This window comes from Carlito syrichta, unplaced genomic scaffold (genome assembly GCF_000164805.1).
Source record: "Carlito syrichta isolate Samal-C Ts95f unplaced genomic scaffold, Tarsius_syrichta-2.0.1 Scaffold316346, whole genome shotgun sequence".
Lineage (NCBI taxonomy): Eukaryota > Metazoa > Chordata > Mammalia > Primates > Tarsiidae > Carlito > Carlito syrichta.
Window position 1 is genome coordinate 1,307,607 of NW_007260442.1, and position 12,896 is coordinate 1,320,502.

Consider the following 12,896-nt stretch of genomic DNA (forward strand, 5'->3'; position numbering starts at 1 on the left):
GTGTAGCGCGCACCTGTAGTTCTAGCTACTTGGAAGGTTGAGGCAGAAGGATCGCCGGAGCCCAGCAGGTCGAGGTTGCGGTGCCCGGGAGCAGCCACTGCACTCCAGTCTGGGTGACAGAGTGAGACTCCAACTCAAAAAATAAATTAATTAAAAATAAATAAATAAATAAAACACATTTAAAAAAGGTAACTGAGGAGGCAAAAGCAAACACTAAAGCAGTACCGAAAGTGTGGTCCAGGACCAGCAGCATCAGGGTCCTTGGGAAGCTTATTAGAAGCATAGTCTCGGGCCCCACTCCAGACCTACTGAAGCTAAAACCCCTGGGGTGGGGCCCAGCAGCCTGGAATTGATATGCCATCCCTTCAGATGACTGCCAAACGTGAACCTATGAAAACCACTGCACTGAGGGATCACCGAGGTAGCAACTGCGGGAAGTACCTCCACCCTTCGGGCTGGGGAACAAAGGAAAAGGGTGAGATTGTTAGGATGTGCAAGATGAAAGGCAGAGGACCCTGAAGGTGAAAGTCGGACCTCTATGTCAGGGCACTGACTGGCTGTTGCTTGTGTCTCTGAGGGTGCCAGTGGGGCTGGTTAACCAAGTTTTGGAAAACCTTCTCCAGCCGCTACAGGAAGGCACTGCTGCAGGTGAAAAGTGCTGCCGCAGCCACTCCCCAAAGGGCAGGAGGACAGGAGGGAGTGAGTCCTCCAGCATCCACGCCAACACAGCAGAAATGGGGTGCACAGAGGCTCTGCCTCCAAAACCGAACAGAGAACTGGGCTCCGTTGTTGAGAGAAGACAGCTTAAGAAATGGGCGGGACTGGCAGTAGGGGGAATCTGCCAGGCGAGGGGGGCACACCTCATCAACAAGAGAACCTGCATAATGAACATTTGTATACCTAACCCTGAATTGTACCCCACATCTTTAAAATAAAAATAATAATTAAAAAAAAAAAACTGGCACAAGGCCGGGCATGGTGGCCCATGCCTCTAATCCCAGCAGTTTGGGAGACCAATGTGAGAGGACTGTCTGAGCCCATAGGTTAGAGACCAACCTGGGCAACTTGGTGAGACCTCACCTCTACAATAAATCAAAAACTAGCCAGGCGTGGTGGCATGTGCCTGTAATTCCAGCTTCTTGGAAGACTGAGGTGGAAGGATCACCTGAGCCCAGTGGGTTGAGGCTGCGGTGGTCGTGAGCATGCCACTGCCCTCCAGCCTGGGCAACAGAGTGAGACTGAGACTCCAACTCAAAAAAAAAAAAAAGAACTGGCCTAAAAGCTGGAGATATTGGTATTGTAATTACACCTTTAATTCCTCACACTTAAACTGCTGATGGAGATTTATAGTGATGGGTTTTACCCATGAGTAGCTAAGGGTGTAAGATGTAGCCTGGCCGACCCTATTTTTAAAAACAGATCCATTCATCCCTACATTTTGCCCATTAGGGACAGAGGCCAGTTTAGCATGCTCAGGAGGTCCTCTCCTCTTAGGTCCCAGTGTCACTAGTAGCGTAAACATTCACGATCCCTGGGTGTGTCCCTCTGCTCATGCTGGCTTCACACACGCCTACCTCAGGAACCCCCATAAACACGGGTCTTACAGGGCAACGGGGTGTCTGTACTGGCAATGTGCAGTTCTTACCACAGTTCTTCAGGGTCAGGAGAGGGTGGTTTGTAGGCAGTGGTTCTGGGGTTGTCACATCCAGTCCAGCAGCTGCAATCTGACCACTGGCCAAGGCCTGGTACAGGTCGTCCTGGTTTACGACGTCACCTCTGGGAACGACATTGGTGGTATGGCTACCCCAAAACTCCTGCCACCCAGGCTGCCTTTAGAGCCCAACAGCCCACAGAATGAACTTTTCCACTCACCCGGCCCTTGGTACTGACTTTTAAAGCAGTAAGTCTTACAGTACACTTGCTTACAGTAAGTCTGTATAGGAATACAGGTCTTAATCTCCGAGAGCCCTAGCCCTGCCACTTTCTAGCTGTGTGACCTTGGGCAAGTATCCCAGATTCTCTGTGTCTCAGGATCCTCCTCTGTAAGATAAGGAGAATACCGCTTAACTCCCAGGAATGCTGGAAGTGAGACACAGCGGGAATAGGATTCGGCCTCCCTCACGTACTTTAACCACCAGACTGCGCAACGATGCTCCAGTTGGAACCATCCTAAAGACCACAACCTTGGAAAACCCCTGATGATAAACAACGTTTCACTATAAATCTTGCCTGGACAACAGTCCCTGCCCACCCTGCTCCCCATGCATACAAGGACCAGAGAGTGTCCCACTGGAACCCTTGCTTCATTATAATACTAAAATCCCTTGGCCGGGCACAGTGGCTCATGCCTGTAATCCCAGCACTTGGGGAGGCTGAGGTGAGAGGACTGCCTGAGCCCACAGGTTTGAGACCAGCCTGGGCAACTTGGCCAGACCTTCTCTCTACAATAAATCAAGAAAAATTAGCCAGGTGTGATGGTGCACGCCTATAGTTCCAGCTACTGGGAAGGCTGAGGGGAAGGATCGCCTGAGCCCAGCAGGTCGAGGCTGCAGTGGCCATGAACGTGTGCCTACTTCACTGCAGCCTAGGCGACAGTGAGACTGCGATTCAAAACCCCCAACCCCACCAGCAGGGCTTATCCGTCATATTCTGTACCTGCAATGTATGAGGAAGTATGTGTCTACACCATGCCTGTACATGAGGGTTTAGGCCCCTGCCTAATCATGCTAACATACCTTTCCTTTGATGTTATACCCCTTCCCTTATCTAATAAAAAGCCTGGGACAGCCCTCTTTGGAAAGCCAGCCAGAGAACGCTCGCTCCTAAATAAGCCCCCAGTAAAGCCTTGGCTGGGAATCTGTTTGGCCCCGTGTTCATTTCTCCCACATGAGAGCCTAACAACCTGCAGTGGGTCACAGGAGGATTAAAGCTTTCTTGCACGCACAATTGCATGAACAGAGCCTGGAAGTCTGCATCTGTGTTGGGCCCCATCTAGGTGTTTCTGATTTGGTTGGCCCCAGATCCCCTGCCGAGAACCACCGCAGCCACGCCATCAGGCACCTGCCCAAATGAGGGCAGAGAAATGAGGATACACCTGACTACATCTCCCTGAGTGAGCCACCTCTGAAGAACTGACTTTCTAGAGACTTCATGCTGTGCACTGAATAATACTTGTGCAATCATGAATCATGCAGGGCCCTGCACAGTTGTAGGTACATGCAGGCACTAGGCAAGTGGCAGCTCTGACTACTGCTGGCCAGAGGCGTGAGCCCTGTATTCTTGCACCTCACTCCTCCAATCCCAGATCCCCTTTGTTGCTGTAGCAAAACACTGGTCATTACAGGAAGCTTTGGGAGATGGGCCTCAAGGTGACCTCATCCAGTCCCTTCCTCCAAACTGATTTAAACAGGTTCAGAAGGTCACACCTGGGAAGGTGGGAAGGGGGTGGCCGGCCCCCCATATAAGCCCAGTGGCCTGAAGGCACCCCGGGCACATTTTGAGGAACCAAGACAACTTGAGTTTTAGGGTCTGTCTTCCCCGGAGCACAGGGTTTGAGGTATCACTGAACTCACGGTCAGGCAGATCCAGGCTCAGAGGCACAGAAGGTCAGCTCCAAAGGGCCATTCAGACCATGAAGCCCAGCCGTCTGTGGTGGACAACGGGCCTGCCCAAGATGCCCTGGTGATTTGCTGCCCATGATGCCTTCGCTCTCTGAACCAACAATGCTGTGTGCCAGGCCCTGAGCCAGGCCGGGGCTACTGCTGGGAGCCAGACAGGCCAATTGCTCTCCTTTCCCACTCAGGCTCTCCCATGTATATCTGCTTGGTTGGGTGGCTGGTGTATGGACACCAGCAAGCTCGGCCTGGGGTCTCCTCGACAACCACCGGGAAGAACTCCCCAGACTTCAGCAGGCGGGATGGCTCCCCTCCAGGCCAGCTGGGTGATCCAGGGATGCTGACAGCCTTAGGATACCTGCTGATGTTGACAAACACGGCTGTTTTCTTCATATTCTGGAAGAAGTCCTTGTTGCAGAGCTCCTTGGTTGCAGGCGTCAAGGAGCAGGCCACGACAATGAAATCAGACTGGGCAGCCAGCTGGGGGGCAGACACTGGAAAGAAGGGGAGCAGGGTTCCATCAGACGCCGAGTTCCAGGTCAGAGCAAGATGGCAGGAGACCAGACCCCTCCTCTCTCTTCCCATAAAGAAACTCCCAAGATGCTTTTTTTTTTTTTGGAGTTAGAGTCTCACTCTGTCACCCAGACTAGAGTGCAGTGGCCACTCCCGGCCACCACAACCCCGACCTGCTGGGCTCCAGTGATCCTTCCACCTCAGCCTTCCAAGTAGCTGGAACTACAGGCGCACGCTACCACGCCCGGCTAATTTTTAAATTTATTGTAGAGATGAGGTCTTGCCAAGTTGCCCAGGCGGGTCTTGAACCCGCGGGCCCAGGCAATCCACTCACCTCGGCCTCCCAAGGCGCAGGATTACAGGCTGAGCCACCAAGCCCGACTAAGATGCTTCTTGAAGGCCTAGTCTCTACCTGGACAATTCTGATGGCTACAAAGCTAACAGCCATTTGTGGAATCCTGGTAGATATCACATCATTCATCTAGCTAGCTCCTTGTCTCACAAATGGGGAAATCAAGGCCAAAGAAGGGCAGGAGCTTATTCAAGGTCACACAGCAGGACCTGGTCCACTCTGGCTTTCACCACCTTCAGGGCCTCAAGTGCCCAAGGGGGTGAGGAATGGCTGAGATCCAGCCTGCCTTCTGCTCACCAAGCTGTGTACCCAGCAGCGGGCTGGATGCACCTGGGCTAAAGCGGTGTCACCAGTTTATTAAGGAAGCTGAGAGAGAAAGTGCTCAGCTCTTCCTCACACCCGTCACCATCCTGACGGCTCTGCCCATGACAGGCAATGGGGACAAAGGCTCTGAAAGACCAGAGCCCTGGAGAGCTCTCCTGGCACTCAGAAAACTCATTGCATGGCCTGGATAAGTCCCTGCCCTCCCTGAGATAACACTCACACATACCTGCAGCTCCCGCACTTTTCCTGACAATGGCACCATTAAAGAAAACAGAGTCCCCCCCACCTGAGCACAGTTGTGGAAAGTAAGGTTTCACTCACCAAACTCTGCCTGGAATTCTGCTGCTTCCTTAGGCCTGGGCTGGCGCCCTGTGTATAGAAATCTCCGGACGCCGAATGGTTTCAGACGCTGAGCAATGGCCTGGCCTACAGGTGTGGAGTCAAGTCAGAGTCCATGGCTTGGCTCCAACCCCTCAGAGGGCAGCTCCAGGGACAGGGACCCTTGGGGCAGATCCTTTCATCCTCACAACCCCGATGTTAACAGGTCCTGTCTCATCTGGAGGGGGGGCTGCCCCCATGCATCCTGCCCCCAGCAGGTCCACACTGCCCCCAGAATCTGGAGACAGCCTCTCAGCCTCTCTGTGACTGTGATTGGCTGATGCCGTCCTCACATGGTCCCAGCCGTCTTGAGGGCCATGTGCTGACTTTCTCTGAGAACTGGGCCTGACATTCCAGAAAATAGTCAAGCCGTCCCTTCCCTCATGGACCTTCTGCTTCTGTGAAATGCAGTCTCAGGCCTCGTTTGACTTTCTGGTGGCACTGCCAAACTGCCAACTCGCCCTAAACCTACAAGACCTTCTCAAATATGCTCCTGCTAAGACAGACTTGGGTAGTTGGATTTTCAGACATGCCCCCAAAGCTGCTGGTTCTTCCATGCAACTCTCTAGCAAGAGGCAGGGCTGCTAGCTGGCCAGGCAGGTGATCCACACTCTCCACCCGCGCCCTCACCCCTGCACCAGGCAGGATGAACGATCCCTGACAGCTGCTTAGCCAAGCCTAAGCCTTTCTGCCAGACTTCTCCACCCAGAGGTCACTGGAAGATACAGCTCTGCCTCAACCACAGAACTGCAGGCCAATTCAGCCCCATGGAGCCCTCTGGGCCCAGAGTTAAGGCTTCACAAGTCAAATGTCTTTCAGAACCCAGGTCTGGGGGAGTGTGGGCTCTCCTAAAGGAAACTAGTTTGCATGGCCCTTATCTATCCTTTATGGAACTGCCATCATGAAGCATCCTGCCCCTTAACAACTTGCTTCTGTCACCCAGTGAGTTCTCAAGGAACTCTTGATTTTGTGTATTTATTCATTTGCCCATGTCTTACTAAGCCACATCTCTCATTTGAGACCTCTACTGCATGCAAAGTGCCCCGATAACATGCGAGTCAGGCAATCCTTTCCAAAGATGGATGCTCTGCATTCAGACATGCAGTGCCAGGGACCCAGTCTGAGAGCCAGGGTGGGTAGTGGGGGGCCTCACCTATGCGCCCGAGCCCAATGATGCCAACAGTGCTCTGTGTGAGTCCGTAGCCACACATCCAGAGAGGCTTCCACGACGTCCAGCCACCGCTGCGGGAATGGAGAGGGGCGGGTGAGACCCAGTCTGGGGCAAAGATGAGGCCTGCTACGAGCTCATAGACCCAGCACTCCTGGCTGTATCCAAGGCATAGACACCCTCTCCAGGTCAAAGGACAGAGTGGGTTGAGATATACCCTCAGCCACTCAGCACTGCAGATACGCAGCGGGGATGACTCCTCCTTTAAAAGCCAGCAGGTAGCCAGGCATGGTGGTGTATGCCTATAGTTCCAGTTACTTGGAAGGCTGAAGCGGAAGGATCACCTGAGCCCAGGAGGTCGAGGCTGCAGTGGCTGTGAACATGCTACTGCACCCCAACCTGGGAGTCAGAGTGAGACTCCAACTCAAAAACACAAAAAAGAAGCCAGCAGGGACACAGACAACAAGAGCTAGAGGCCAGGTGCAGTGGCTCCTGCCTATAATCCCAGCACTTTGGGAGGTGCAAGCAAGAGGACTGCCTGAGCCCAGGGGTTAGAGACCAGCCTGGGCAACTTGGCAAGAGCTCTCTACAATAAATAAAAAAATCAGCCAGGCGTGGTGGTGCATGCCTGTGGTTCCAATCACTTGGAAAGCTGAGGCGGAAGGACTGCCTGAGCCCCCAAGTCGAGGCTGCAGTACCCGTGAGCATCAGAGTGAGACTCTGACTCAGATAAATAGATAAATAAATAAGAAATTGAAGGTTAAAAGAGGGCTCACTGACTCTAATCCCATTTTGCAGATGGGAAAATAAACCAGAAACAGTGACTTGTCTGAGGCCACATAGCCAGGGAGAGTTGGGAGCAACAAGTTGCAAACTCAGGATCTGTAATCTCAAAACAAGTTCTCTCAGCTCTCGAGGTTAGCAACAAGAAATACAGCCACAAGGCCCTGTTGCCATGGGTAGACAAGAGAACAGAGCCTGCCTTGAGTCACCTCCAAGGAGGGTGACGACTGCCCAGATGGCAAGCAGGACGTCAGGCACTGGCCTGCTCAGCCCCGTGCTCCGTGTGTGGGGCCAACGCTCCCAGCCACATCCTGAGGACCTACATTTACACGCCTTCTACCCTGGCTCATGCTCATCCCTGTGCCTGGAATTCCTTCCTCAGCTCTTCATCCGCAGACAGAAATCCCTGATCTGAAACACTCAAGCCAAATTTAAAAATTGTGTGGGGTCAGGCATGGTAGCTCATGCCTACAATCCCAGCACTCTGGGAGGCTGAGGCAATAGGATCACTTGAAGCCAGGAGTTTGATACCAGCTGGACAACATAGCAAAATCATGTCTCTACAAAAAATAAAAAAATGAGCCATGATGGTGAGTGCCTGTAATCCCAGTTACTCAGGAGGCTGAAATGAGGATCACTTGAGCCCAGGAATTCAAGGCTGAGGTAAACCGTGATTGTGCCGCTGTACTCTAGCCTGGGCAACAGAAGGAGATGCTGCCTCTAAAATAAAAGAATACAGGCTGGGTATGGTGGCTCATGCCTATAATCCCAGCTCTTTGGGAGGCCAAGGTGAGAGGACTGACAGAACCCACGGGTTCAAGACCAGCCCGAGCAACTTGGCGAGACCTCATCTCTACAATAAATAAAAAAATTAGCCGGGCATGGTGGCGCGTGCCTGTAGTTCCAGCTGCTTGGAAGGCTGAGGCAGAAGGATCGCCTGAGCCCAACAGGTTGAGCTGCAGTGGCCATGAGTATGCCACTGCACTCCAGTCTGGGCAACAGATTGAGACTCCAACTCAAAAAAATAAATAAATAAAATAATATAAATTTGTTTGGTTTTTAGAAAGGTAGCATGGTTGGCCGGGTGCGGTGGCTCACACCTATAATCCCAGCACTTTGGGAGGCCACGGTGAGAGGACTGCCTGAGCCCGTGGGTCTGAGACCAGCCTGGGCAACTTGCTGAGATCTCATCTCTACAACAAATCAAAAAATTTGCTGGGCATGGTGGCGCATGCCTGTAGTTCCAGCTACTTGGAAGGCTGAGGCAGAAGGATCGCCTGAGCTCAGCAGGTCGAGGCTGCGGTAGCTGGGAGCATACCACTGCTCTCCAGCCTGGGTGACAGAGTGAGGCTTCAACTCAAAAAAAAAAAAAAAAAAGAAAGGTAGTATGGCACAAAAGTGTATCCCACGCATCACCCAGTGTCTGGGAGTATTCTTTTTCAAAAGCAGTGTCAAATCTGCAGCAAAATTTAGAAATATTCCCACTGGGTAGGAGAAAGAAAATCCATAGGCAGCCTCTTGTTAGTAAGGCCAAGTTTTGCCCCCCAAAGATTTGAGCTCTCAGAACTTTCTGGATCTAAGTACTGTAGGCGAGGGACAACGGCCCTGTACCTCTGAACACTCAAGAGAATGTCCACCTACCACTTCTTCAGGAGGCCTCCCTGCCCCCACTCCTCCCGACTCCCTCACCAGCAGCAGAATCAACTTGTCCCTACCTCTTCTCTCATAATATCCCTTCGTGCCCTGTCTACTGCAGCTCTGCCTTGTACCTTAATCATTTTAGCCAGGTCTGTCCCCAATCACTACATGGGGCTCACTCAGGGACAGGGACAGCATCTGGACCAGGCTGACACCGGCACTCAGGGACCAGTTTTTGAGCAGAGCCGGCTTTCCCACCAGGCGTTCACTCACTTCTTCACTTCCTCAATGGCCTCTGGCAACCGGCGGCAGGTCGTGAGCAGCAGGGAGACGGCGAGTTCTGCAGTGGCATCAGTCAGGACATCGGGGGTGTAGCCCACTCGGATCCCACTATGAATCAAACATCTGGTGGTAACATCGGCACCTTCACCAGTGTCTACTGCTGGGGTATTTCCATGAAGTTACTTTGCTCCCTCTTTGCTCTGCCTGCCAGGAAGCTCAGAACTGTAAATGAGCACTCAGGAATGGGCAATCCTCACTCCCATTTCGATTATCTCCCACTCTGGGAAGGGAATGAAGATGGAGGATCAGGGTTCAAGGTCTGGGACAAGTAACTACTTAACCTTGTCCTCACCTGAGAGGGAAATAGTCATACTTACCTTTTCTAATTTAAGACTTGTGGGGATCAAGAAAGATAATGAATGTGAAAGGGTGATACCTAGACCTAGGTGATACCTAGGTGATACCTAGAGGTAACTCACTGTTTCTGACCTCTCGGGCTTATCTGAACTGTCCTGTGCACATGTGGAAGGATTTTATCAACTACTTCACATTCTCTTCGCATGGTCAAGGAATGTGGAATGAAAACAAAAAGCTCTTCTTCCCCCCTTCGGGTAGGCACCCCTCACTTCAGGCCCCCTTCCCAAGGTCAAGCTGCAGTTACCGCTTCTTGATTTCATCCAAAGCCAGGTGGTCAACACCTACAGACATGGTGCTGATGACTTTGAGATTGGCTCCTATTATGCAGAAAACACAACGTTAGTAACCTTCTTCATGGATCTCAAAGCCACAACACTGGGGACTACGGTGAGGATACCAGCTTATTATCATTTTCTTAGAATAAGAGGAAAGGCTGACATCTCTGTTCTGCAGTTAACACTCTAAACAGTCCTCTTTGACAGCTACTGCAGCTCAGGGAGGTTAAGGGGCCTGGTCCAGGCATGAGCAGAGCTGGGGTTCACCTCAGGGTTTCTGCCATCAAGGCCCTGCTCTTACCCACTAGACTGTCCATCCAGGGAGGCCTTGGGTCTCCTTTGGCCACACCTGGGCCTCCCCATGGACACCTCTGAGAAGGTGGCTTGGCATGAATATCTCACATCCTCTCCTCCAGGTTGGGCACCGGAAAGCATTTGGGACAAGGTCAGGGTATGGGTTGGCCCAGCACTGATTCACAAGGTCCCTCCCCATCCAGTAGTCTCTGAGTTTGAGCCTTTTCTCAAAACTGTCATGACAACAACCTCACAGGGCAATGCTTACCCTAGCCCAGGGCTCAGACCCACATCCTGGGTGCCTGCTATGCTTGGCACCAAACTAGGTCCTCCCTCATGCTACACACAGGCCCAGGAGGGATAGGGTCTTTAAGGTCGCATGGAAAGGCTGTGGCAGGGCTGGAGGAGAACCCAGGGCCTTCCTTGGGTGCTCTCCCCAACACCCCGCTGCTTGTACAGCATGGTCTTTGCCCTCCTAGGGACTGCCCCAGGGATTCACAGCAGGAGGGATGGGCAACATGTGGATGGAATTGCAAACAACTGTCCCACTGTCCTGATATGGCAGGAGACACTCTCAGAACCCAGAGGAAGCACCGCAGAGCTGCCCAGAGGGCCAGCAGCAGCAGGGCAATGTGCCCACAAGGTGGAGATACCCTCGGAGCCCTCCCCAGGCCTGCCCAGGGCACACACCTGCAGCATCCAGGAGTCTCTTGTCCACATGATCAGAGAGCAGGCAGAGCAGGCCATGGGCCCCCACCACACGTTGCTCCAGCTCCTTGTCAGGGATGGGCTCATCCGAATCCCACTGATCCACCTCACAGCTAGAGGGAAGAGATGGTGGTCACTCAGGGGGAGTAGGTGCTCCACAGATGCCCTCAGTCCCCTCAGGGCTGGGAGGCACTGCCTTGTGCTTGGTTGAGCCGTGGGCTGCCTGAGGCTGGCTAAAGGGAGTCAGGGTCAGGCATGGGTGGCCTCGGAAGTGTCCTGCAAGAGTGGCTGAAGGGCTTTCACAGAGCAGAAGCTGCTGTGGGCCCCCAAAGCAAAGCCAAAACTTAAAGGGGGAAGGGCATGGGGACAGCTCTCAGCTCAACACAAAGAAAAGCTTTCTCACACTTACAGGAGCCTTGGTGGGAAGCAGGCAGCCAGCTCTAAGGAAGGCATATGTGTGTGTGTAGGAGGAGGGAATTCCTGCATCAGATGGGACTTAGATTCAATGACCGGTTGCTTCCCTTCCTGTCCCATGAGTCCCTGAAATGGAAAACCCTCAGACTTGGACTTTGCTGGGAAGGATAAGACCAAGGCAACTCTAAACAGAAGAGCATCAGGGTGCTTCCCCAGCAGCTCATGGGAACCAATACTTTTTCCCAGAGGTGCACCCTGCCTCCAGCCCTTGCCAGCGAGTTCACCATAGCCAGCATGTGGGAGCATCCACGTGTGCAAGACACAGGGCGGCCGCTGGCACTTCTCAGAACACCCTGCTGCAGCCCCCACCGACCGGGCTGGCACTGGCCACCTTCCATGAGCAGGGCACACAGTGCGAGCCACTGGTCTTTGCCCTTAGTACAAAGCAGGTCCTCCTCAGCAAAGGTTCTGCTGTATTGAATTGAATTTTTTTTTTTTAAGTTGGAGTCTCATTCTGACACCCAGGCTGGAGGGCAGTGACATGCTCATGGCCACCACACCCTCGACCTGCTGGGCTAGGCGATCCTTCCGCCTCGGTCTTCCAAGTAGCTGGAACTACAGGCACGCCCCACCGTACCCAGCTAATTTTTTGGTTTATTGTAGAAATGAGGTTTCACAAGTTGCCCAGGCTGGTCTCGAACCCAAGGGCTTAGGTAGTCCTCTCACCTCGGCCTCCCAAAGTGCTGAGACTATAGGCGTGAGCCACTGCACCCAGCCTTGAATTGAATTCTAAAATCTCATTTTCCCCTAGAACTGGTTGCTGAGGCTGGCTCCCACCTTCTTCCTGTCTGATGCTGGAAGTACAAAACCGATCAAATGTAGTGGGACAGGGCTAAGTACAATCCCAGGCCCACCATGTGGGACTGTGTGACTTTGGGCAAGTTACTTAATCCCTTCCAGCCTGTTTTTAAATCTGTGAAATGGGAATTATAATGCTGACTTCACAGCGTTGCAAGCATTAAACGTTCATATGTATGAAGCACATGGCAAGGCTGGTCCACAGAAGGGGTTCAATTTAAAAAGGGTCATCCAAGGCCCCTGCCAGCTATCCAATGGGCCAGGCCAGTGACCGCCACGGTCCCTGACCCCACCTGCCTGTTAGAAGGTAAAGGTTTAATAGCTTGGACCTTGCGTCACGGGTAGTCTTCCCAGTTCAAAGGTCGATGACCTCCAGGTTCCTTCCTCCCCACCCAGCGCCAGGGGGAACCGCTGGTCCCGGCGACACCGTAAGGGGCCTGGAGAGAGCCGGGCCCCAGATAACTTTCTCTGAGCCTCCCCAGAACACCAAGCCCGTCCCAACCGGACACAGTTGGAAAGTCCGGCCAATGCCCAAGAGCCCGGGCTCGGCTCCCTCTGGTCCCTGGGACCGCCTCGCCTTTCCCCCTCAAAACAACCGGGGCCTCTGAAGCCGCCCCCAGCCCGTCCCGGCGCAGTCCGGACGCCCCCAAAGGCACGCCTGCAGGCCGCTGAGTCACCCCGTGCAAGGGCGCCTGAGAGTCTGCAGCCCCTTCCCCATTCCACTCCCCGCCCGTGCGCCCGGCGGGACACTCGGCGCGCGAAAAGGCGTGGGGCGCCGGGCTCTTACTCTGGGGCCCGGGCGAGCGCAGCCCTGCCCTCGGGAGGGATCCTGCGGGTGACGAGCACCTTCATGAGTCGCACTGGCCTCATCCACCGTG

The 12,896-nt window shown here is 53.4% G+C and overlaps 1 protein-coding gene across 1 annotated transcript in view; it reads right to left on the reverse strand.

The window, feature by feature from the left end:
• GRHPR (glyoxylate and hydroxypyruvate reductase) overlaps nucleotides 1-12,890 on the reverse strand; it is a 14,486-nt gene extending 1,596 nt beyond the window's left edge. Inside the window, exons 1-8 of the mRNA XM_008074150.1 lie at nucleotides 12,806-12,890; nucleotides 10,729-10,859; nucleotides 9,714-9,786; nucleotides 9,044-9,160; nucleotides 6,335-6,423; nucleotides 5,125-5,229; nucleotides 3,973-4,108; nucleotides 1,646-1,776 (exon numbers count right to left, since the gene is read on the reverse strand). Coding sequence (XP_008072341.1) covers nucleotides 1,646-1,776; nucleotides 3,973-4,108; nucleotides 5,125-5,229; nucleotides 6,335-6,423; nucleotides 9,044-9,160; nucleotides 9,714-9,786; nucleotides 10,729-10,859; nucleotides 12,806-12,888 — 865 coding nt within the window. The 5' untranslated portion in view covers nucleotides 12,889-12,890. The remainder of the gene's footprint in view (nucleotides 1-1,645; nucleotides 1,777-3,972; nucleotides 4,109-5,124; nucleotides 5,230-6,334; nucleotides 6,424-9,043; nucleotides 9,161-9,713; nucleotides 9,787-10,728; nucleotides 10,860-12,805) is intronic.
• Nucleotides 12,891-12,896: the final 6 nt, after the last annotated feature.